The 27,714-nt window shown below is 30.9% G+C and overlaps 2 protein-coding genes across 2 annotated transcripts in view; one reads left to right on the forward strand and one right to left on the reverse strand.

Moving 5' to 3' along the window:
• LOC149958632 (uncharacterized) overlaps positions 1 to 27,714 on the forward strand; it is a 125,070-nt gene that overhangs the window by 16,656 nt on the left and 80,700 nt on the right. The window lies entirely within an intron of this gene.
• sad (Cytochrome P450 family protein sad) lies at positions 20,510 to 27,411 on the reverse strand. Its single transcript, XM_090167232.1, has 7 exons — positions 26,939 to 27,411; positions 25,749 to 25,939; positions 24,395 to 24,604; positions 23,490 to 23,626; positions 22,474 to 22,719; positions 21,481 to 21,687; positions 20,510 to 20,617 (listed from the first exon to the last, which is right to left on the reverse strand). Exons 1-7 carry the CDS (start codon positions 27,409 to 27,411, stop codon positions 20,510 to 20,512), a joined length of 1,572 nt encoding a protein of 523 aa, XP_090023358.1.

Here is a 27,714-nt window from a genome sequence, read left to right on the forward strand (position 1 = left end):
TTCGCTCTGTATTTTCGCTTTTCCATCGCAAAGGAAGTTCTTCCAAGATTTGTGGGTTTTTTCGCATGATTTATAAAAGTGTTCTTGGACGATTTGTAAAATATCATTGCAAGATTTATAAAATATCTTTGCAAGATTTGTAACATATTCTCGCAAGAGTGGTAAAATGCTAATCCAAGCTTCTTAAAAACGTTCCTGCAAGATTTATCTAATATTCTTGCAAGATATATAACATATTCTTGTAAAATGTGTAACATTTTATTGTAAGATTTGTAACTTATTGCAGTAAGATTTATAGTATTCTTGCTAGATTTATAAAATGTTATCTCAAGATATGTAAAATGTTCTTGCAAGATTTGTATAATTGTTTTGCTAGATTTGTAACATATTCTTGTAATATTTGCAAAATTTTCTTGAAAGATTTTTAACATTTTATTGCAAGACTTGTCCCATATTGGAGTAAGATTTATATATTTCTTGCAAGATTCATAAAATGTTATCTCATGATATGAAAAAATGTGCTTGCATGATTTGTAAAAATGTGTTTGCATTATTTGTAAAAATGTTCTTGTATTATTTGTAAAAATGTGCTTGCATGATTTGTAAAAATGTGCTATTGGGATTTTGTAAAAAAGTGCTATTAGGATTTGTAAAAATGTGCTTGCAAGATTTGTAAAAATGTACTTGCATTATTTGGAGAAAAAATGTGCTTGCATTATTTGTAAAAATGTGCTTGTAAGATTTACAAAATTTGTAAAAATGTGCTATCAGGATTTGTAAAATGTGCTAGTATTATTTATAAAAATGTGCTATCAGGATTTGTAAAAATGTGCTAGCATTATTTGTAAAAATGTGAGGATTTGTAAAAATGTGCTTGTAAGATTTGCAAAATTTGTAAAAATGTGCTATCAGGATTTGTAAAATGTGCTAGTATTATTTGTAAAAATGTGCTATCATGATTTGTAAAAATATGCTATCAGGATTTGTAAAAATGTGCTATCAGGGTTTGTAAAAATGTGCTTGTGTTATTTGTAAAAATGTGCTATCAGGATTTGTAAAAATGCGCTTGTATTATTTGTAAAAATGTGCTATCAGGATTTGTAAAAATGTGCTTGTATTATTTGTAAAAATGTGAGGATTTGTAAAAATGTGCTTGTATAATTTGTAAAAATGTGCTTGTATAATTTGTAAAAATGTGCTTGTATAATTTGTAAAAATGTGCTTGTATAATTTGTAAAAATGTGCTTGTAAGATTTGCAAAATTTGTAAAAATGTGCTATCAGGATTTGTAAAATGTGCTAGTATTATTTGTAAAAATGTGCTATCATGATTTGTAAAAATATGCTATCAGGATTTGTAAAAATGTGCTATCAGGATTTGTAAAAATGTGCTTGCATTATTTGTAAAAATGTGCTATCAGGATTTGTAAAAATGTGCTTGTATTATTTGCAAAAATGTGCTATCAGGATTTGTAAAAATGTGCTTGTATTATTTGTAAAAATGTGCTTGTATTATTTGTAAAAATGTGCTTGTATTATTTGTAAAAATGTGCTATCAGGATTTGTAAAAATGTGCTTGTATTATTTGTAAAAATGTGCTTGTATTATTTGTAAAAATGTGCTATCAGGATTTGTAAAAATGTGCTTGTATTATTTGTAAAAATGTGCTATCAGGATTTGTAAAAATGTGCTTGTATTATTTGTAAAAATGTGCTATCAGGATTTGTAAAAATGTGCTTGTATTATTTGTAAAAATGTGCTTGCATTATTTGTAAAAATGTGCTTGTGAGATTAAAAAAAAATGTTCTTTTTATTCCACAATTAATCACGAAGTAGTGTTTTTTTTGTTAAGTACCCATAGTTCCCCTCACATCCTTCGAGATATTCTTCCTTGAAGTGTCCCAAATGACATTGCAGTCTCGTCCCACTTGTTTCGCTTTTTTCGGCGTGGACCTATATTTGGTATAAACCGAAACGTAGATTTAGGACATTTTGTTAGCTGTCCCGTCCCGCCCCCCGTTGGCGCGCCCCCCTCCTTTACGTAAAAGATCCATCATTGTGGAAACTCGTCCGATTAGCCTTCGGGAAGGTGCTGCTCCGCCTTTGGCCTTTTCATCTCTAAATTTAGAGTTTTTCGCACTCTCTCTCTCTTTGGTCGCTTTTAATGTGAAGAGGGTCACGCTTAGTGCCATTCAAGACAGTTTTCGTATAAAATATACAAGGTGTGGCTCACATCAGTGACTTATATTCCCCTCAGCTATCCCCAACTCCTTAGCGACATTTTATACAAATTTCCAATTGTTAGACTGAAATTTTTTTACGTCTTTTCTTATTGAAAAAATTCGATATTTTCTATTCGTAAAATATATAAAAATTATATATTTTCTATTTATAAAATATATAAAATGATATCTTTTCTATTTATTAATTTTATATATATATTAAAATACATAAAAATTATATTTTTTATAGTAAAAAATACGTAAAAATTATATATTTTCTATTTATAAATTTTTATTTTAAAGTATATAAAAATTATACATTATCTTTTTATAAAGTTTATACATATTAAAATACATAAAAAATTTTTCTTTTATAGTTATAAAAATATGTAAAAATTCAATATTTATTTTCTATTTGTAAAATATATAAAAATTCAATATTTATTTTCTATTTGTAAAATATGTAAAAATTATATCTTTTCTATTTATAAATTTTATATATATTAAAATACCTAAAAATGCTATCTTTTATAGTCATAAAAAATAGGTAAAAATTCAATATTTATTTTCTATTTGAAATATATGTAAATATTATATCTTTTCTATTTATAAATTTATATCTTAAAATATATAAAAATTATATCTTTTCTATTTATAAATTTTATATATATTAAAATACCTAAAAATTCTATCTTTTATAGTCATAAAAAATAGGTAAAAATTCAATATTTATTTTCTATTTGAAATATATGTAAATATTATATCTTTTCTATTTATAAATTTATATCTTAAAATATATAAAAATTATATCTTTTATAGTTACAAAACAATATTTAAAAATTCAATATTTTCCATTTGAAAATATATAAAAATTAAATCTTTTGTAGTTATAAAAATATGTGAAAATTCAATATTTTCTATTTGTAAAATATATAAAAATTATATATTTTCTATTTATAAATTTTATATATATTAAAATACATAAAAATTATCTTTTATAGTTATAAAAAATATGTAAAAATTCAATATTTATTTTCTATTCGTAAAATATGTAAAAATTATATATTTTCTATTTATAAATTTTATATTTTCAAATATATAAAAATTATATATTTTCTATTTATAAATTTTATATTTTCAAATATATAAAAATTATATCTTTTATAGTTACAAAACAATATTTAAAAATTCAATATTTTCTATTTGTAAAATATATAAAAATTATATATTTTCTATTTATAAATTTTATATTTAAAAATAGATTAAAATTATATCTTTTCTATTTATAAATTTTATATTTTAAAATATATAAAAAATTATATCTTTTATAGTTATAAAAAATATGTAAAAATTCAATATTTTCTATTTGTAAAATATATAAAAATTGTATCTTTTCTATTTATAAATTTTATATTTTGAAATATATAAAAATTATGATGTATAATTCTTATTAAAATAAATTTATAATTGTTTTTATAATTTATATTTAAAAAAATACAAATAAAAATTCTATATTTTATATTTAAAATAAATATTAAAAATTAATATTTAGGCTTATTTTTTGTGGTAAGTCCAATATGCTAATGATAATTATTAAAAAATGTTAAATTCGTTATATTTGCAAATCGGTTAGACAAATCATTGTAAATATCATTGATTTTAATTAAAAATGCAAATAGTTTACCTTTTTTTAATAATCAGTGTTAATATTTATAAAAATATATAAAAATTCTATATTTCATATTTTTAAAAATAATATATTTTATATTTTTAAAAATAATATATTTTATATTTTTTAAAATAATATATTTTATATTTTTAAAAATAATATGTAAAAATTTCGATAATTTATCTTTTAAAAAAATAATATTAAAAATTCAGTATAATTTTTTATAATATATAAATTCAATATTTTACATTTAAAAAATGTACAGAGGTCAATATTTTATATTTTTAAAAGTGTATATTTTATACATATAAAAAAAATTGGAAAAAATTAAATATTTAATATTTGAAAATGTACATGGTTTTTCAAGTTCTTAAACGAACTTAAGTATAAAAACATTGTTGATCAAACTTTCTACAAAGCTTAAAATTGTTTAAAACTCCGTTTTTATACTGTTTTTAAATCGCACAGTAAATACGGAATTTTAATTACAATATTCTTACAATAAAAACATGTTTAAAGTTTCTTAATACTGTGTAAAACGTTTTTAAAAAATTGATGTTTTTTAAATGGTAGTTTCAAACATGTTTTTTATAACTCTTGAATTTTAAATGACCTAAACTCTTTTAAGTACTAAAAATGTGGCATTGAAACTGGTATTTTCTCTTTCGTATAACCATAAATCTATAATTATGTTCCATAAGTGTAGCAGTTAGTCGAAATAGTTACTGATAGCTTTGTGGGCGGTGAAGAATCGAGAAATTAAGGCAAGGAATTTTAACACTTTGTAAAATAATAATAATAAACATTCAGAGTTCCGAGGGTAGCCAGAGTTCCTACACAGTACTATGATGAGCCCCAAAAGGGCGAAACCGGTCTACTGTTGGAATCTCTGGCCTATATTTTGACTTTTGATAATTATATTTTATATTGAAAATACTTTGAAAGGAATATTCCTTATGTTCTGTGTAAAATTATGTGATTGTAATACAAAAGTTCTGGTTATTTTTTCAAAGGTTGCACTAATTAGGGTTTTTTATATTGAGAATTTAATTAGAAAGATTGAACATTTTAAATACTATTTATTTCAAATAAAAAATGCGGAATATCATAATCCGAATTTTTTATTCCAAAACGAAGCTAAAACTTAACCTTCACTTTTTGTCCTCTTACGAAGTAATGAGGGCTAGATATAAGCAATTGGGGGATCTTAGAATTCATTTTGCGCGTGAAAATACGCCGCCATGTTAGGGTATAAAAGCGGGTAAATAAGCCTGCTATACCTCACAATGTAAAGGTACTGTCACTCGCAAAAACTTAATTTTGAAATCGGGCAATTTGAGCTTTTTAGAAGTAATGAAAGCTAGAACTTAGACCAAGAAACACAGGGACGTCTCGCTCATAGAATAACCAACGCTTTATTTTTCGGTGGGGCTTTGTTGCGGCTGCGGTAGGGAGAGGGGGGTTAGGTGATACAGATAGTCAATAGGCGCCATCCATGAGAGATAAAAATAACGTTTTTGAAAGAACACGAAAAAAAATAATCAGCTAAGAGTTACGTATTTTTAAATTATTTTATATTTTTTTAACATGTTAGGGACACAAATATTAAAAAACATACAAGAAATTTCGTTTTTGGGAGCCACGCTGTTGCAGGCCACGTGCTGACAGATTGTAGGGCTGTGCACGTGACCCAAATAGCCAATAAAAATTGACTCACCTTCGCTACTAGCGACACAGCGCGAGATAAATACTAAATAGGCAGCCGCAACGAAGCTTCGGGCGCGAAATATCTACCGTGCGACGTTCCTGTGTTTCGTGGTCTAAGGCTAGATATAAGCAATTTGAAAAAAATTGTATTAGTCGTTTTAACCGGTTTAAACCACCGGTTACAACGGTTTTTAATCATACTGGATTTTTTAATTTTTAAAAAAGTCGGTTTTTTTAAAACCCTGCGGGCTGATTTGATTTGTGTACAGGGGGGCGGAGCTTACTGTTAGAGCGTGAGGAACATTGCAGGAGCCACGCTCCAAATCCTTTCAACAGTTTCCAGAAGTATATTCATACGCTTTTGTGATGCAACAACGGTAAACGTCTATTTTGTTTGAGAGATGAAAGCTGTCCTAATCGCCCTAAAAAATCTCCGACAATAAAGAAAAAAGTCAAGGTTGCATTTCGCAATGAAGATTCCTATTTAATGAGACAATCCCAGGGGTCGTATTTATTAGTTTCACGCGCAGTGTCGCCGATGCCGCCGTACTCTACTTCATTACTCTGCAACCGATATGGTTAGAAGGGTAATAAAGAGTGCGTTTATGAATGTAATACTGATTACGTTTATTATTTTGTTTCTTTTCGCTTGTTCCGGGTAAGAAGAGTAAGGCTATGACGTCATTTTACTCCGATTCTGCGCAGTGGCGAATGGTTTGAGTCGGAGTAAAAATGTTTTTCCAAAATGGATTCATGTGGCCTTTTAGCAGATAAATTCGGGCTAGCAGACGACAAAATCCGATTAACTTCTTTACACCTCTTTTTCAGAGTAGCCCTGATACTCCGGAACAAGCTAGTAGTTTATGGGGCGGAGTAATTCTCATCCCCGGAACAGGTGAATAAAACGTTTTAGAATAAAAAGAGTACACTTTTAGTCCGAGAACTGGTGAAAAGAAAACAACTATTAATAATAATCAGCTAAACACAAGCTTAGGCCTAAGTCATCGAGCGACTTTTAAAGCCTTTAATTCACGTGGCGGGGTACAATGCGCAGGAGGGTGGCGGCAAGTCCTTCACGTCACGCGAGACAACAACTCCCTACACTGACTATTACCGTTAAACTCAACAAGTTTTTATGGAAGGGGAAACCGAAGAACTCGGCGGAAAAACCCTTTAACCAGGGGGCAACGAAACTCAAAGCAGTAGCAGTTGTTCCGAGTTTTCACCTACCCACGAGAAAAAGGTTTAATCAGACATCAATAGACAAAAAATTGATATGAAAATCGTTGAACCTATTATATTGTTTTTCTCTATTTCCGAATTAAAATCTACATTTTAGATTCAAATAGTTTGCAAGTTCTCTCTCCCACTGGTTAAAGGGGTTTTCCACCGAGTTCTTCGGTTTCCCCTTTCCATAAAAACTTGTAGAATTTTACGGTAATAGTGAGTGTAGGGAGCTGTTGGCTCGCGTAGCATGAAGGGCTTGCCACCACCCTCCTTCGCATTGTAACCCGGCCACCTGGATTAAAAAAGGCTTCAAAAGTCGCTTGATGACTTAGGCCTAAGGTGGTGCCAAGGGTATTAGCCTAGCTGATTATTATTATTATTATTATTATTATTATAATTCTCAGCATTGTAATGGATTGTTTCTTTGTGGCAAAATAATTCTTATTGAGCCAATTATGTTAAAATTTATAAATTTTGACCTTTAAAACGCAAGGCGTACTTAACACTGAAGATTGTGCGCACTCAAAGGTCTGTGACATCTTGTTTTACTCAGATGCCTTTCTGTCCACAAGCGTTACCCGACAGTGTATCCAATTATGGGTAGAGCTTCGTGTTCTTTGCAAATGAGTGTCAAGTAACTCGATTAAATATATCTTAATTTTGTTTTATCAGCTCAAAATTCTTTTGGTTTTTTCCTCGCAAGGCTAGTTTCTCAATTTGCATAGCGTATTTCACTTCCTGATTGATACTGGCTACACCCTCAAGAGTCTTACGGCAAAACACAAAAAATGCTCAATTTTAAACGTTGATTTCGTAACTTATGAATTTCGAATAAGATGAGCGAAATCGCTGTATTTTACCAAGAATTTAAATAGTTCTTAATCGTTTCTAATAATTGACAAGGTTAGTTCGTGAAATTATCTCCTGGAAATTCTCAACTGAAATTTAGCTTCATGTCGTCGATAGTTCTACTGCACCGTTAATTTTCTTTAAAAATAAAATAAGCCCATGTTATCGCTATGGTTCGACTCTTTCGAGTTCTTAACACCGCGTTGGTAATGAATAAATTTTATTGTAGAAAAATATAATACATATATTATATAGTAAAATATAGTATAATATAATACGAATATAATATAATATAATACCAATATAATATAATACGAATATAATATAATACGAATATAATGTAATATAATATAATATAATAAGAATATAATATAATATAATATAATATAATATAATACGAATATAATATAATATAATATAATATAAAACGAAAATAAAATAATGATAATATAATATAATACGAATATAATATAATATAATGAAATGAAATGAAATGTTTATTTAACGTGTTCAACCACAGTTACAAATTGAACGGTTTGAACCTGCAAGGTTGGACACGGGAAGCGTGTTTATTGGAAACACATTTTGATAAAATCAGGAATATATTTTTATAAGTTTATAATTTTTGGAATACTGTTTTATAAGTTTTTGGTAAATTGGTTTAACAGGTTTGATACTGAAAACGTGTATAGTAGGGATATGTATTTCAAGTTTTTAATATAATATAATATAATATAATATAATATAATATAATATAATATAATATAATATAATATAATATAATACGAATATAATATAATATAATATAATATAATAATAATAAATACGAATATAATATAATATAATATAATATAATATAATGTAATACGAATATAATATAATATAATACGAATGTAATATAATATAATATGAATATAATATAATATAATATAATATAATACGAATATTCGGATATGCACTTGCAAGCTTCTTTTCATGAAAAATGAGAATAAAATGGATTGACAGTGCACTGAACCGTCTTTTATCATATACACTACTGTTATGGTAGATAACTTTGTTAATATCGGCCATTAAATCGTCCGATATTACCGCCGATATATCGGCTGTACCCAGATAGATGCATCCCTACTAAAAAGTCAGGGAAATTTTAAGGAATTTTAAAAATTTGTAAAAGTAAGGGAATTCCATTTTATCAGGACACTTTTTGAAGGTAATTTTACTCTTGTTATCTGACAAATTCTATGATTATTATTTAGTTCCTTTAAAGTTTCGCTAATTGTTTTTTAACTTCGCAATAATACCTTTGTACTAAAATATAGGTTGATATCAATTTATAAACTTCGGATAAAAGTAAAATTTAAAGCTAAAAATTGTCTAATTTTGGCTTTAAAAAGTCAGGGAAAAACTCTTAGAAAGGTCCGGGAAACAGGGAATTTGAATCTGAAAATATTGTGGCAACCCGGCATGAAATGGCGACAAGAAGTTGATAATTATCGCAGCCTCGCCTTGTGTCTTTGGTCGGGGACGGTTAATCATTATCCATGATTAAATTGATTTTTTTCGGGGAAAAAATGTAAACAAAGAAATTTACCAGTTAATATTTCGGAAAATGATTAAATAACATGTATAATTCGTAAAATTTGAGCTTTTTATCGAAAAAAACGTCGTTTTTCCGTTTAATTTTTCAAATTTATCAAAAAATTAATCGGATAATACAGAAATATAAATTACTTGATCAAAAAGTTTTACGAATAATTTTCAGAGATTTATCTATTGAATAAAAGTTAACCATCCCCGACCTCGCCTTATATCTTTGGAGATATTCCGGAATGTACCATTTGCGGCGCGTCGCCAGAAGATATCGATTATATATGTTCTCGTCGTTCGCGAATGTGAGAAAAGATTATATTATAAATATTAAATACTTTAAATATTTTGTAATTCAATAGTAAATTTATCTTTATCTGTATATACTATATGTTTATTTCGATATCTGAGAAGGTGTAGTATTTTTATTTTTTATTTATCCAGTAATAGGTGTTTCCATAAAATAGAACAATAAAAAATTAAAATTATAAAAGGTTTTTTCCGCGTCACGAGCGTAAGCTTTATAGTACTTTATTGGCGTTTCGCACGTGGACTTCGAATTCCAAAATCTAGCTAGTGACGTAGAAAAAAACATTTACACGTGATCTCCTTGAATTAAAAGGGATTTGTATAAAAAAACATAGACCAAATAAATATTAATTCATTCAGAGCGTGTGCAACATTTATACAGGCGCTGGTAGGCAAAAAATAGATCGTATTTCATTACAGATTAAAATTTAATTTTAATTAAGTAATCGTTATCTTGTACAGAATAGTTTCTTTTGATAATTCAAAGCCAATTATTTTTTAGTATTAACTTATAGTTAACGTTATATATACAAGCAAAATAGCAATTTGTTCTTCAGAAACAAAAATAAAATGTTAAATGCAATAAATTAACTAATTTTTTTCATGTAATTAAAAGAAACTGAGTTTAATACATAACCAAATTAAATTTTAATTTTAACATCTTAATTTTCGTCATGCTGTGCGAAGGTCACAAGGCCATATACTAAAAAAACTGTCTTTGGTTTCAATTGAACGTCCTTAATGCTGCGTAGCGACATCTTTAGCGTAGTCGGAGTAATTAATGAATTAATTCGACGTAAAAAAATTAATTAAATGTTAAAAATCAATAAAATAAAATCAATTAAAATCGGCAATCAAATAAATTACTTTTTATACTTTAAACCAAGGGATTTTTATATAAGTTGGTTTTTATAAACCTTTGATTTTTTTTTAATTTCGCTACGATTTCCTCAAACTTTTTCTCGGTTATTTGTATATTTTCTGACAAAAACACTCCTAAACTAAAACAAAATCGTCTTTGTGGCCAAAATATTTGTACTGAATTGAAACTAAAAAACTAAAACTTCGTTTCTAGCAAGACCTTTGTAATATTGAAAACCGAAAATAAAACTACAAAAACCCATTTTAAAGAGATACTGCTGTTTATAGTTAATTATTGGCTAATAATAATCTACTACGCACAGATAAAGCATTGAAACTTGTGTTTTTGTTTAAAGTCTTTAACAAAGATGTTAAAGAGAGTCAAAGAAGCAGTGTTGGCAAAAAACCGGCTATTATAAAAATTAGAGGTCGGGGATGGTTAACTTTTATTCAATAGATAAAGCTCTCAAAATTATTCGTAAAACGTTTTGATCAAGTAATTTATATTTCTGTATTATCCGAATAATTTTTTGATAAATTTGTAAAATTAATCGGAAAAACGACGTTTTTTCGATAGAAAGCTAAAATGTTCCGAATAATACATGTTTTTTAATCATTTTCCGAAATATTAACCGGTAAATTTCTTTGTTTACATTTATTCCCGAAAAAAATCAATTTAAACATGGATAATGATTAACCGTCCCCGACCTCTAATAAAAATTAAAAATTTTTAAAATCCAGTATGTTTAAAACCGGATGTAACCGGTGGCTTAAACCGGTTAAAACATTTCATAAAAAATGCTCAAATTGCTTATATCTAGCCCTCATTGCACAAATTTGCCCGATTTCAAAATTACGTTTTTGTGAGTGACAGTACCTTTACATTGTGAGGTATAGCAGACTTATTTACCCGCTTTTATACCCTAACACGGCGGCGTATTTTCACGCGCAAAATGAATTTTAAGATCCCCTAATTGCTTATATCTAGCTCTCATTACTTGCGACAAATATTTTTAATATTCAATATTTCTAATTAATTTCTAAATTTAAAAAAAGTGGATTTAATCATGATTCTGTGGTTTAAACCAGTCTGGCTGGCTCTTGCCAACCTTGCAAAGAAGTGTAAACTCTTTAAGTGTAGTCCCAGAAAATTAAAGTTTAATTTGGGTACTTAATTTTTTTAATTCAAATTAAATTTTAGTTAATAAATAATAGTATGTACAATTAATAAGAATTAAAACCAGGGGAAAAATAGCTTTAAAGTAATATAAACCAGTGTTTAAAAAAACGAGGTTTAAACAAAAAATAAAATAACGCAACTAAATTAAAAGTTATTTATCATGGTAAGGTTTTTGGGAGGTCGATGACTTGGACCTAAGGTGGTGCCTTGGGTGACATCGATGTTACAAGCGGAAAACGATAAACCTCCTTATAAGAATAACCCTTCGAGTCGAAGTCTCTCGGCCGAAACCACTTGAAACAGATATATTTTTTAGAAAGAATGCTTGCTACGCTATCGGTTATGTATTTAGACCGGTTCGCACCAACAGGATTTCTACGATCTGCGTATATTTTTTAAATTTGCGAGTGCTATTTTCTTAAATTTTCGAATCTGATAATTTTATAAATTTTCAAGTGATAATTTTTAAGATTTTCAAGTGATAAATTTTTTAAGTTTCAAGTGATAATTTTTAAGATTTTCAAGTGATAAATTTTTTAATTTTCAAGTGATAATTTTTTTAATTTTCAAGTTATAATTTTTTTAATTTTCAAGTTATAAATTTTTAAATTTTCAAGTTATAAATTTTTAAATTTTAAAGTGATAGTTTTGCAAAATATCAAATGATAATTTTTCGAATTTTCAAGTATTAATTTTTCGAATTTTCAAGCAATAATTTTTAAAATTTTCAACTGATAGTTTTTCAAATTTTCAACTGATAGTTTGTCAAATTTTCAACTGATATTTTAAAAAAATTTAAAAATATATTTAAAAAAATTTCAAGTTATATTTAAAAAAAATAAAGTTATATTGCTTAAGTTAATTTTTTAAATTTACGAACCTGATATTTTTTAATTTCCCATATAAATAAATTTAGCAAAAGTTTCGAGTAGTGATAAATTTTACAAATTATCGCGGTTGTGATAACGTTTAAAATTTTGGGTAAAGACCGATAAATGTGGTCAAGACCGCCCAGCCCCTGAATATTCCAACATGGAGACGATGACGACTATATCTTTTATAGTTACAAAACAATATGTAAAAATTCAATATTTTCTATTTGTAAAATATATAAAAATTATATTATTTTATGCTGTATTCCCGGGAACGCATTGAAGTAACTAAAAACAATGTACGATAACCGAATCTTTCACTGCCATCATCTTTTATTTATCAGAATGGAAACGCCATAGAAATCTGTCTGCAGCTCCATCTGGGAAATATAGAAGTGGGATATATTTGGAGATTCAAAAAATGGGAAGATGATTTTTTAATTTGTATTTGCTGACTGAAGTATTCTAATTTATAATTTATAATAATAAATAATAACAATAATAATTAATAACAAATAATAATTTTCCTTTTCCCCCCTCTTAAACGTTTAAAATTTTCAAATTAGTTCTTTCTTGAATCTTAACATAATAGGCTTCAAAATCTGCTATAATTCAATGCAGGGTGGCCACAGTACCGGGAAAACCTGGAAACGTCAAGGAATTGGAATATGGATCTAAAAGTCAGGGGAATTTTGAAATAAGTCTAATAGTCAGGGGAGTTTTAAATTAAGTCTAAACATCAGGGACAAGTCAGGGAATTTTTAAAATAAGTCTAAAAATCAGGGAAAAGTCAGGGAATTTTTTTTAAAGTAAACAAAAAAAAGGGAAAAGTCAGAGAATTTTTTTAAAAGTCAAAAAATCAGGGAAAAGTCAGGGGATTTTAAAAATAAGTCGAAAAATCAGGGAAAAGTAAGGGAATTTTTAAAATAAGTTTAAAAATCAGGGAAAAGTCAGGGAATATTTAAAATAAGTCTAAAAATCAGGGAAATGTCAGGGAATTTTTTAAATAAGTCTAAAAATCAGGCAAAAGTCAGGGAATCTTTAGAATAAGTCTAAAAATCAGGGAGAAAGTCAGCAATTTTTAAAATAAGTCTAAAAATCAGGGAAAAGTCAGATAATTTTTAAAATAAGTCTAAAATCAGGGAAAAGTTAGGGAGTATAATTTCGTTTGCAAATAGGAATATTTTACTAAAATATAAATAAAAAATACAAAATGTTGTCACAAAATGAAGCAGGGGAAACTAGGAAATGTCAGGGAATATAAATTGAAATCGCTGTCAATGTGATGGACGTTATATTCAGATATAGGGCAATTACCACTTCGCTTATAATGCAGTTGTAATCCGTCTCTATAACAAATAAAAACTAGAATATTTATTTGTCAATGAAAAACATGTTGATTTCATTGAAATGCAGATCTCTGTCGAAAATAGTTTTAATTTACATTTTGTTTTTTAAAATACGAAAATACCATATTTTTCCACATTTCGCTATTCTAATTTTGAAAGGCGAAAATTGCCTACACGTGGAAACGCTGTAATCTTGATTTCGGTGACATTGAAAATGGCCATTCTCTAATAACACTAAAAGAAAGCAGCTCGATGGAAACCGGAAAAAAAATAGGCCAAATTAAAAAGGCGAAAAAAAAAGATGTAATGGTGATTCTTTTCCCTTGTGTCGCGAGGGAGCTGACCTTGAAAAGTCCGAAATTTTTCGTGTCCCTCACTGCGTAGGCTCTGTCAACTTGCCGGCCTACTGCAATCGTTTGGTATGCGCGCCTTGTTATGGATCTGCCTTTTTTATAATCTCCGCATCATGGACGAACAATATTTGGGAGGGACTACCTCAGAGCGTCGACTCCCCCGGAAATACACCTTTTTTTTACGCGTAACATCTGTGTCATCTAGGAGCAACAAACGCGAGGAGAACGCGGCTAACCCTTAAACACGCTAACGCAGTGTTGCGTACAAATTTCATTGGACGAGCCTTTACGGGCGGGGGGGGGGGGAGACAATAGGCGCTTAAATAAAACATCTTCCCAGAAATTGCCAAGAAGTAATATTTCCGACAGCCAGGACTCATAAGTTTCTATTTATATAGTGCTTGTTGAAATATTAGAAAGCTGGAAACTTTCTCGAACGTAACATCGGTTTTTTGCTAAGCCTTAACACGTCAAAAAAAGTTACCTGGTTAAAAGGAAACACTTTTTGCATACCGCACTGCAAAAGTAATACGTTTAGTTCTAAAGGAATGAGTTTTCATCTTTTTCCAAAAGATAATTTTATACGAAATGAATTAACTCTGCCTCCACGAGAAGCACGAGAAGCCTTAAAATTGCCCGGTAATATAAAAATATTCCGTATAATTTTAATTATTTATACCATAAGAGGATGATAATAATAATAATATTATCTTCTTATACTTAGTTTTAGTAACATTACATATTTTACCTTAAAATATATGATCGAAAATTAACATTAGTATGTTCCTTATACACGTGAGCCGACGCGTTTCTTATCTGACGCAAAATTCTATGAGGGCAAAAACGCGTCTCCAATTGGCTTAAAGATGACTTTTTGGCTAGCCATTGTAACCGTTTAACCGACCGACCGGAAATAGCTCCTTCCCAGATGAATTTGGAGAGGGGAGTAGAAACCGAGTATCTTTTATTGAAGCGTCCATTTCCGAATTTTCCCCTCCCAACGGCAGCAGGCGCTAAAGCGTCTAACCAATGAAAAATGTACGCGAGAAAATGCACGACTTTTGACGGGTTGCGTTCTCCTTGTATGTTTGTCGCTCCTAGGTGACATCAACTCCGGTAGCGCTACGCAATAGAGTTTTCAAGTTCTCTCCACACTGGTCAAAGGGGGCTTTTCCCGAGTTCTTCGGTTTCCCCTCTCCATTAAAACTTGTTGAGATTTCCGAGAATAGTGAGTGTAGGGAGCTGTGGCAAGAAGGTCATACGCGCTATAATCCGGCCATCTGAATTAATGGCATTAAAAGTCAGTCGATGGCTTGGGCCTAAGGTTGTGTCCTGGGTATTAGCATAGCTTATTATTAAAAAAAATTATTAAAAAAAAACCATTAAGGGTGGCCACAAGTCAGGGAAACAATAAAGATATTTAAAAAATGCGTGACATTTTTTTTTGAAAGATTAGAGATTATTATTGAAGTGGCAGATAATATTTGGAAAAATTCATAAAACTTTAACTTGAAAAATATTATGGCCATCTGGTGGCGAAATACAGCACCTATATTCCATTTAACCGCGATGGAGAGCACCGTTGCTATGTCTCCTCTATTGCCGCGCACCTCCATATTTATCCCGGGGGGGAGGCAATAAAGGGGGCATGTAATCGAGGGAATCACGGCCGCCATAGACGTCTGCCGAAATCAGAAACGAATCTCGAGACGTCCCTCGCGCGTATCGTTGGTCCGCGCGCGCAGTCAAAGAGTGCGTGCGTGAGTAGTTGAAAGGGGCCTCCGCCGTACGAGTCATCGAGGGCCCGCTTTCATGAACCCGTTCGCTCGGGATGCCTCCCATGCCGGGGCCCCCGACCACGTAGGAGTGGACGTCAAGAGAATGAGGTACCCGGTCGGGGACGAGACCTTATCGATGTTTGCGAATCAACATCTTTATTGCCATTGTCAACAGACGCTTCGCTTTCGTATAACTGGTTCCTCCTTTGACCCCCAAAATGCGCTGTCCGCGGGGGTATTTAGGTCACCTTTCGCGGTCGTACCATAATCCCAGGTTTTAAAAGTGACCTGTAAAGGGATTACGCTCGGGGATTGTCACTTCGGTTATCAGAACTAAAAATCGTCGGTACTTACGAAAAATCGCTTAAAGGGAACGGAAACTGTATCGAGAAATCGTCTGATTACATGTTCGTAAATTTATATTACCTTTAAATATTTAAAATATTTCTAAATTGTAGGGATGCACCGATATGGGTACAGCCGATATATTGGCTATTCGTGGCTGATATATCGGCGGTAATATTGGCCGATATTAACGAAGTAATATATCAAAACCTTAGTGTATATGATAAAATCATTGTAAAAGACGGTTCAGTACACTGTCATACCATTTTATTATCTTTTTTTATGAAAAAAGTTTGCAAGAGTATATCCGAATTCATTTTACATGATACATATTTTCTATCACAAATCGAATATCGTTGTTTTTTATTTGTTTACACTCGTAACCCCCTGTCCGAAAAAGAAATGATCTAGCTTCTGAAGTCTGGTGTACGTGGCGCGGCCAATCAAATAAAAATCAATAGTTTGTTCATCGAGAATTTTCTTATTTTTAAATGTTTTTCTGAAAATATTTTCAAATACAGGTATCGGCCAATATCGGCCGATACCGGTATTAGAAATATAGGCCGATGTATCGGTGCATCCCTACTAAATTGTAACATAACTAACGCCAATTACCACTAGCTTCTGGTGGCAGAAATGTTATATTAGGTGATCCACCATAAATATGGAGATGCATAGTCCCTTTAAATATTTAAAACTTTTTTCTAAATATAACAAATCAATTTGGGTGAATGGGGACCCATAAAATTGGGCACTTCATTCCTATGAAATCGTTTGGTCAAAATTTGTAAATGCTACATTAATCTCTAGGATATGTCGAGCAATTACGATAATTTGGGTAATCAGGGCCCCGTAAAAATTGGGAATTTTCTTGCTCTCAAACAATTTAGGCCAAATTTGTAAATGCTACATTAATCTCTAGGATATATCGAGCAATTACGATAATTTGGGTAATCAGGGCCCCGTAAAAATTGGGAATTTTCTTGCTCTCAAACAATTTAGGCCAAATTTGTAAATGCTACATTAATCTCTAGGATATATCGAGCAATTACGATAATTTGGGTAATCAGGGCCCCGTAAAAATTGGGAATTTTCTTGCTCTCAAACAATTTAGGCCAAATTTGTAAATGCTACATTAATCTCTAGGATATATCGAGCAATTACGATAATTTGGGTAATCAGGGCCCCGTAAAAATTGGGAATTTTCTTGCTCTCAAACAATTTAGGCCAAATTTGTAAATGCTACATTAATCTCTAGGATATATCGAGCAATTACGATAATTTGGGTAATCAGGGCCCCGTAAAAATTGGGAATTTTCTTGCTCTCAAACAATTTAGGCCAAAATTGTAAATGATACATGAATCGATATGAAATAATAAAATAAAGGTACAATATCAATTTGATAATTTCATTTATTTGAATTCCTTTGTTGAAGCAGGGTTAAAATCGCGATTTAAATTAAGTTATTTTTTTAAATTATTGATTTAAATCGAGTTAGTTTTTAAAAAAAATATTGATTTAAATAACGTGTTTATGAAAATATACGAAAGTAGGTCATCTAAAAATTTCAATTCACAAAACTGTAATTAAATTTTATTATTAATTCATAATTAAATTCAATAAAGATTAATTTAAATTATAGTTTACGTTATCGTCACACTCAAATTATTTTCAATTTGTCAAGAAAAACAGTCATAAATCCTTAAAAAATCAATAAAAATCCGATTTAAATCAAATAAATCGATTTAAGAGAAAAAATCAACAACCTGGGTGGCGCATTTGTTTTTAATCAATAGAGAAACGCTAAATTAGAATTTCTTCGATGCAATAATTTCAATTTCAATTCTATTTCAATTAAACCAAAATTTCGTACTCTATTAAATACGCTTCCGATAAAGCTGAAGGTCTAATTTTCAATAAGGCGTAACAAGTGTCGGTGGTTCTGTGGTAGAACGTCCGCCTGTCAATCAGGAGGTCTCGGGTTCAAATCCCGCCCGATGCGATCGCAAATTGATACTAAGACGAATACCGTGTACAACTGGTGGAAACCCTGCCATTGGACGTTGAGAGGTAGCATTACACTCAGCACTCGGTCCGTCCCAAAGTCATTAAGAAGAAGTTGGAGAGAAAACGCCCATATAAACACAACAGACTCAACATGCACATCCATCAGAACACAAACACAACAAATTCAACACTCACAACCTACGCATAAACATTACAAAAACCGTAATACACCAAACCGTCACGACGGTGAGCGAAAAAACACCATCCAAACCAAACCGCAAATGCATCCGTTAACGCTCACCGTCACACGGTGGTTTTGCCAACCGTTTGAGAAACTGCGTACGCAGTGATTACACTTTGCACCGAAAATGCGAACGCGTTCGCAGTCCTGACAGACAGACACACCCACAGACCCACCCACAGACAGACAGACACGGTCGTTGTATAACCTCTCCGAGGGGACAAAGTCCCCTCGGAGGGGTAAAAATCAACAACCCTGTGTTCAAGTAGTGTAAGTGATCCTAACTTGTTGCTCTTGGCGGGCAACGGGACCTTAGGCTGGCCCATCCAGTGCGATCATGGGCCAAATAATGATAAATCATTATTGATTATTAATGATTTATCATTATTTGGCCCATGGTGCGATGAAGCTCTCTTGTTCCAGATTTTAAAATATCATTTATCGGTTAATATTTCTAAAACAATTTTTGTTCGCTGTGAAATAACGATACCTCAATATTGTGTTAATATTCTGTTAATAGCGCTAAAAGTCTTAGAAGTATAAATAAAGAAATTTCTGGTTTAAATAATTGATTAAAAAGACGATTTTTTTCTCAAACGTAAATTGATTTATTTTAACATGCCAACAATTGAAAACAATTCTACAGGTTAACATTGTACAATTTAGTTCATTTATTGTACTACTCATCACCACTTCGAAGTTTTGTAAAATCCAACGAAGTTTTAATTTTTGTTATAAATATATAATATTATATAAAAATATTTTAAAAATAGTTCATCACAGATTCGTTTTTTAGGGTGCTAATAGAATATTTATATTATAATTATTAAAAAAATAAAATCACAAAGTTTGGTGTTTTGAAATAACGAATTTTTTTTGCAGTGCGAAAATATTATTGGTGGGTTGCAATATACGGCGCTCATATTTTCCACACTTTTTTCAGATTAAATTTCGGTTAAATTTCTAATTTTATTTTGTACTTTAGCTATCAAAGTTAAAAATCAAATTTGATGCTCAAAAATCACGATCTGTGACTTAAATTTTTTAAACAATCTAATTTTAAGTCATTGTGTGTTCAGCGTTTGGTGCGAACACTTCAACGCAATAACGGTATATTTAAGGCATTTCTCGCGAGTGTTTGGTGCTGGAATTTTTTATATTCAGTGCCAATTTAGTGCCAATGCGACAAACATTTGGTTAATAATTTAACACGACTCTTTCTTTTTTGGCGGTGCAAATGTTTAAGTAATTTAGTACCAATATTCGTGTTAAAATTTTCAATATATTAGTGTCACTTAATTTAATCGTGCCTTCAAACCGGGGTCGACCCTAAATTCGTAAAAAAAAATTTGAACCATGCCAAAATAATTTTAACCACGGTGCAATTAAAATCGCACTTATTATTAATATCCAATATATTAAGATTAAATTTAATATTAATAGACCTTCTCTAGTTTTTAATTTATATAAAATCCGGTAACGAAATATCTTCCATAAATAGTAGAAAATTGGGGATTTATTTTAATAATTAATTAATCTATTACTCAGTCCAAAAATTTTATATTTTGAACATTTGCAGGCATGTGTTATCTTTTTCCAACATATATATATTTTGGGAAATCTTCATTTGTACAATAAATAAGTGTTAAATTCATTCAAATATTTACAAGATATAATAAATCAATCAATGTGCGCTAGTTAATTTTCATTTTCGGTGCTAGGTGGCACTAGTAGTATTTATAAGCTCGTATTATTAGTTAGTCCAAATTATGGCATCGTCATTAGGAACTAGTATTGCGGTTAGCCAATTAAAAGGCTTATGTTTTTTTAACTTAAAACGACCAATCAGAGTTCGTGCTTTCGCGCGACATCACCTTCTCCGTCATGGGAGAGCTCTCTCATTGGATAGATCATCTCGTGTTTCGACCAATCAAGGCCCGAATCTCTCTTCAATCACGTGCGAGGCGTCATGCGCAGAGAGATTGGCTCGCTGGGTGTCGTGATCATTCGCAACGCGATGTCGACGTCCTTGGTAGCTTCAAAGTCAAATTTCTGGACGATCTGTCGAGTAAAAAGTGCATTGGTTAGATCAGTGGATACATTCTATTAACGATTATTTATTTCTTATAGAGGTAACATTTAGAACCAATCGTTTTAAAAAAATAACGTTTTATATCATTTAAGTTTATTTTAAAGTAATTTCATATAGTATAGTCTAACATGATTTTTGTAATTCGCGAGTCCTACTTTAACTACAAAATATTTGTTTATATAAATCGATAGTATTGTCTCAGGCATTCAAACTAATTGTCCATTACTATTCTATAACGAATAATTTCGATAGAGAAGTCGAATATTTTGGAAGGGAAATCGTTGATTACTCTAACAAGGAGACATCCCGAAATGTAACCCACCGATTTTGTTCAAACTCGGGGGATTGGTAGACCTTCGTGTAACTTGAAAAATCCTAAAGGGAATTTATTCAATGGGCAACCGTTTTGCCATGGCAACGAAAAATGTTTTTGACAACAACAAATTGAAATTTTCCCATTGAAAATAACATAGGATTCTGACCGATTCCTAGGACCCCCCTGTGAAAAATTTTAACAAATTTAAAAATTTCGAAAATGCCAAAAATTTTAAAAATAGATAAAAATTAATAAAAAAAACATCAAAATTGATCAACTTTTGATCAATTTGAGGTCAAAATCCCATGTTATTTTCAATGGGAAAATTTAATATTTTGTGTTGTGAAAAACATTTTTCGTTGCCATGGCAAAACGGTTGCCCATTGAATAAATTCCCTTTAGGATTTTTCATGATACACGAAGGTACCAATCACCCGAGTTTGAACAAAATCGGTGGGTTACACTTCGGGATGTCTCCTTTTAACTAGGAAACGTGAATTGAACTGGGACACTTACTCTGGCAATCAAGAATTGCATCTGCACTTCGGCGACCCTTCTGCCAACGCATGACCTGGCTCCCAGGCCGAAGGGCAGACAGGCGTGCGTGTTGATGACTGTCTTCGAGTCTTTGTTGCGAATCCACCTTTCTGGTTTGAATTCGTTGGGTTTTTCGAAGTACTCGGGGTTGCGGCCAGTCGTGTACAGAGACATCAACACCAATTTCTATTAAAGGATAAAATATTGATCAGCAATTGAATATAATATAAATTTAATCTTTAATTTTGTATTTTATTTTTTTATTTTATTGTTTATTTAATTATTAATATATTTTTATTTAATTTAATTTTTATTTTTTTATTTAATTTTGTATTTAATTATTAATATATTTTTAATTAATTTAATTTTTAATTTAATTTAATTTTTATTTTTAATTTAATTTTTTATTTATTTTTTTTATTTAATTTAATTTTTAATTTAATTTTATTTTATTTTATTTTATTTTATTTTTAATTTAATTTTTAATTTAATTTTTAATTTATTTTTATTAATTTTTATATTTTTGTTAATTTATTTTTTATTAATTTTTATATTTTTGTTAATTTATTTTTTATTAATTTTCATATTTTTGTTATTTTATTTTTTATTAATTTTTATATTTTGTTATTTTATTTTTTATTAAATTTTATATTTTTGTTATTTTATTTTTTATTAATTTTTATATTTTTGTTAATTTATTTTTTATTAATTTTCATATTTTTGTTATTTTATTTTTTATTAATTTCTATATTTTGTTATTCTATTTTTTATTAATTTTTATATTTTTGTTATTTTATTTTTTATTAATTTTTATATTTTTGTTAATTTATTTTTTATTAATTTTTATATTTTTGTTAATTTATTTTTTGTTAATTTATATTTTTGTTAATTTATTTTTTGTTAATTTATATTTTTGTTAATTTACTTTGATATTAGTTGAATAGTATCTAATTGAATGGAAACGTAGCTTACATTTTTTGGTATGTTGAATTCTCCAAGGGTAATATCTTTATTGAGTATCCTGGTGAGGAACGGCGCAACCGGGTAGAGCCTCAGGGCCTCCTTGATGACTGCTTTGACGTAGGGCAGGCTGGCGAGGTGCTCCTCTTGGATGAGTTCCCCCTCAGGGACGACACTCTTCACTTCTGACAGCAATTTCTCTTGACACTTCTTGTTCTTCGCCAACATGTACAGGGTCCATTGCGTGGCGTGCGACGTCTGCGGGGAAACAAAAACATGCTTTTCTTAAGTACTTGTTTCACGAATTTCTCTGCTTTGGGAAGTATCATTAAGTCGTCAAAAGTATCGTTCAAATGCGTAAAGTATCATTGTGAGGAGTAAATATAATGCGACATAACTGAAATAATTAAAGTGTTGTAAACGTAACTAATTTAGGGGTAAAAGTAAAATTAAGCGTAATTAAGGCGCTAATCATAACGATAACAGTATAATTGAGGCGCTAAATCTCACGAAAAAAAGAAAAATTAAGGTATCAAATCTCACGAAAAGAGTATAATTAATACGCTAAATCTTACGAGGGAAGTATAATTAAGGCGCTAAATCTCACGTTAAAAGTATAATTAAGGTGCTAAATCTCACGTAAAACGTATAATTAAGGTGCTAAATCTCACGTAAAAAGTATAATTAAGGTGCTAAATCTCACGTAAAACGTATAATTAAGGTGCTAAATCTCAAATTAATGTGATAAATGTATAATTAAGGGGCTAAATCTCAAATTAATGTGAGAAATGTATAATTAAGGTGCTAAGTCTCACGTAAAAAGTATAATTAAGGTGCTAAATCTCACGTAAAACGTATAATTAAGGTGCTAAATCTCACGTAAAACGTATAATTAAGGTGCTAAATCTCACGTAAAACGTATAATTAAGGTGCTAAATCTCAAATTAAAGTGAGAAATGTATAATTAAGGGGCTAAATCTTAAATGAATGCGAGAAAAGGTGAATGTAATATGGAGCGTTCGTCTTACCGTGTCGGCGGCGGCCACGAAAAGATCGGTGATGATGGTGACAATCTCTTCCGTCGAAATATCTTCCTTCATCAGCTGCTGTAAAATGCCGTCGGAATCCTTCGAGTTGGGTACGTTCTCTTCCACGTAACCCTTGGCTGCAAATCACGGAAATATTCGTTAGAACCGTTATAAGGGAAACAAACATTTAGAGCGAAGTCATTTAAGGTTCGATTTTCACCTTTTTAGCTATACTAGATGGCGTTAGCTTAAACGTTTTGGCCGTAAAGTTAATAAATTATTTTTATTTATAAAAAAAAAATAATTCTAACACTATTTTATTTGAGGGATCCGACATTTGCGAATTTTGCGAACGGGATTTTGAATCTCAAAGTGATTTCAGAAATCAGAAACTGATTTTGAGATTTCAGAGCACGATTTTCGTGTGGATTTCTGGTTTTTAAGGCTGATATTGAGATTTCAGAGCACGATTTTCGTGTGGATTTCTGGTTTTTAAGGCTGATATTGAGATTTCAGAGCACGATTTTCGTGTGGATTTCTGGTTTTTAAGGCTGATATTGAGATTTCAGAGCACGATTTTCGTGTGGATTTCTGGTTTTTAAGGCTGATTTTGATGATTTTCGTGTTGATTTCTGGTTTTTAAGGCTGATATTGAAATTTTGGAACTGATTTTCGTCCAGATTTCTAAAATCATTTATCTCAAGAGGGTACGGGATTTGTACGAATGTCGGATTCCTCGATTTTATTGTAATTACGATTTATTACGTAAAACAAATTAAATTTGAAAATGTGTACGTTTCTACGCCCTCTGGTTAGAATTCGGGTTTTTAATGTCGGCCTAATAATGGCGTGTTACCCCTGTGAAAAGATCTCTCCCCTACGACAGCTCGTAAAACAATGCCTACCTAGTCTGATGGCTTCGGCGGCTGCCTTGGCGAACCGTCTCCAGACGGGCAAGTTAAGTTTGTAGGCTAACCTCGGAGGGATCATGGTCATCTTGGCCGATTCGGCGAAGATCTGTTGAACGCATTGGACGAATTCGTGCATGCCGACGTCCAGCGCTTCGTTAGATTTGATGCAACCCAATCGGCGGCCGAATATCATGGCTCCCAACGCTACACGCAACGACAGAAAAGGGAAATTTCATTTGATGCCCTTTTTTAATTTACGTATAATAAAAACGTTTATTTTTTTTTAAATTATCAAATTCCCACCAAAAATCTCGACATGAATAAGAGTAAATTTTCGTCGTAAATAAACTAACTATATAAAATGACTAACATTTTCGTTATAAATAGACTAACTACTTTATAAAAGGACTAACATTTTCGTTATAAATAGACTAACTACTTTATAAAAGGACTAACATTTTCGTTATAAATAGACTAACTACTTTATAAAAGGACTAACATTTTCGTTATAAATAGACTAACTACTTTATAAAAGGACTAACATTTTCGTTATAAATAGACTAACTGCTTTATAAAAGGACTAACATTTTCGTTATAAATAGACTAACTACTTTATAAAAGGACTAACATTTTCGTTATAAATAGACTAACTACTTTATAAAAGGACTAACATTTTCGTTATAAATAGACTAACTACTTTATAAAAGGACTAACATTTTCTTTATAAATAGAATTACTTCTTTATAAAAGGACTAAAATTTTCGTTATAAATAGACTAACTACTTTATAAAAGGACTAACATTTTCTTTATAAATAGAATTACTTCTTTATAAAAGGACTAAAATTTTAGTTATAAATAGACTAACTAATTTATAAAAGGACTAACATTTTCGTTATAAATAGAATTACTTCTTTATAAAAGGACTAAATTTTCGTTAAAAATAAGCTAACTACTTTATAAAAGGATTAAAATTTTCGTTATAAATAAGCTAACTTCTTTATAAAAGGACTAAAATTTTCGTTATAAATAAGCTAACTACTTTATAAAAGGATTAAAATGTTCGTTATAAATAAACTAACTATATAAATGGACTAAAATTTTCGTTTTAAATAGACTAACTACTTTATAAAAGGACTAAATTTTTTGTTATAAATAGACTAATTACTTTATAAAAGGACTAACAGTTTCGTTATAAATAGCTGTAATTAATCCGTTTATAACGAAAATTTATTTATAAGAGGACTTAATTTTTCGTTATAAATACTCTCAATTTTCGTTATAAACGGACTAATTACTGTATAAAAGGACTAAAGTTTCGTGTTTTACGGCAATTTCGGTGGCACTTACATTCGATAGACCAGTTGTAAAGTTCTTTCTCTAGATTTGGCAGAGTGTTCTGTTGGTCCAGTGTGATCTCCCATCTGGCCAATACATCGGTGATGACGTCGTTGAACATCCCCGTGTGCGCCGAGATGGTTTGTGGTCGAAGGAACACTTTGTTTAAACTTTTGCGCATTTTCCCCCAACCCTCTCCGTCTCTGCAGGATTCAAAGATAATAGGACATTAGGATAATGAACATTAGGATCGCGTTCATTGAATTTCATCATTTATAAGGATTGTCAAATTTATAAAAAATATTGTTACATTTTATTCAATTATTTTAACTGTTTGAAATATCTTTAAAGTTACGAATTTTAATCCGAGAACACTAATATCAATGAAGTTACTTTTAATAATTAATTTTTTTAATTAAATTTTACTTAAAATCCCCCAAAAGTTAAACTAAATCAATAAATTCTGTACGCAAAAAATCGGTGGTTCTTGTAAAGAAAATATGTCTAGGATATTTTTAAAAATTGAAGAGCTCAGTTTTATCAATCATACAACGAAAATAAGAATATTTAAAATATAGCACTGTCACGAACTTAATTTAAAAAAAAGGGTTTAATTTAGGGAAATATCTCAAATGGTTTAAAAAAAATCCCGCAGAAAGAGATTGGAAATAATTTTCATTAATCCTATAATTCCTATAAAATCCTATATTTAAAAAAATGTCCTATAACATCCTATATTTTTAGCAAAATCCCCAAAAAGTCCTATAAAATCCTATAATTTGGATATTTTGCCAATTTCAAATCCAGCCACTCAGTGAAATTGCTAGATTTAGCTATAGGATAAATTCCTATACCAAGTCATTCTAGTCTATACTTTTGTTATTGTTAACATGGTTAGCTACTAGTAAATTTTTGTGATAAAATGGTTAAATAGTTTCAATTTTTTAAGTGAAAATCAAAGACTTATTTCTCTAAATATAGATTTGGTTTTTAAATGCATTAAGTTAGTTAATTAAATAGCATATATAGTCCTATAAAATCCTATAATTTTGTAAAAATAGTCCTATATGTTTAGAAAAATAATCCTATTTTTCCTATAAAAAATGAAAGATTTGAGTGGGGGCCCTGTTAACGTTAGTTTGTTTGAAGGATCGAAAGCGCACGATCCCGGAAGAGCCTCGAAACAAAAAAGGAGTACTTACAGGAAGAAGAGTCCTCTTTTGATGCCGTTAATTTCGTTGTAAATGGTCCACGGCTCGGGTACCATGTGCTTGGGATGTTTGCCGTCGTTTTGGTACACTTTCTGGATCATCTTGCTATCGGCGACAAAGACCGCTTCGACCGTGCCCAACTTCTCCTTGTAAATGGGTCCCAATTGGCCGTGTCGTTGGTCGCAATACTCGTGGATCTTGGGCGCTCCGCCGGCCTTAATGACGTCCAAGGTCGTGCCGATCAGCGGCAACCCTTTGGGCGTCGGAATGGCCTCGTAGGGTTTGACCGCCGACGTCCTCGTCGCCGCCGAGGACACTGGCTCGTTCTTCTTAGTGGCGAAAGGACAAAGGGACGTCGTCGGCAACTCTACGACGGTGGAGCGGCGCCTGGTCACTATATTGGACAAATTGACCAAGGCCACCAAGTCGCGGCGCGAACACACGAATCGGTTTAATCGGGACATGGCGAATTGAAGAAGCTAGAGGATCGTGATAGTGCGCGTGTATTGGAGATTCGAAGAGGCGCTAATGCCTTCGCAACTCCAATTGAACCGCTGCGCGATCTGAAGGCATCTAGTCTTCAGGTCCGTCTTTTATACCCTCCTCGGTCAGGTAGGGCGCCCCTCCGCCGAGTTGCCGTCCCCACCTGGCTCGCCGACGACGCCCGTAACTCCTCCTCTTCGTCATCGTCGGCCAAGATGAACCAATAAGTGGTTAGGGGCGCTGTTCCGGGACACCCGAGGCGACGTTTCTTCGCGCGCTCGCAG

Source organism: Leiobunum rupestre, chromosome 2 (genome assembly GCF_980474605.1).
Source record: "Leiobunum rupestre chromosome 2, qqLeiRupe1.1.hap1, whole genome shotgun sequence".
NCBI classification, from domain to species: Eukaryota; Metazoa; Arthropoda; class Arachnida; order Opiliones; family Sclerosomatidae; genus Leiobunum; species Leiobunum rupestre.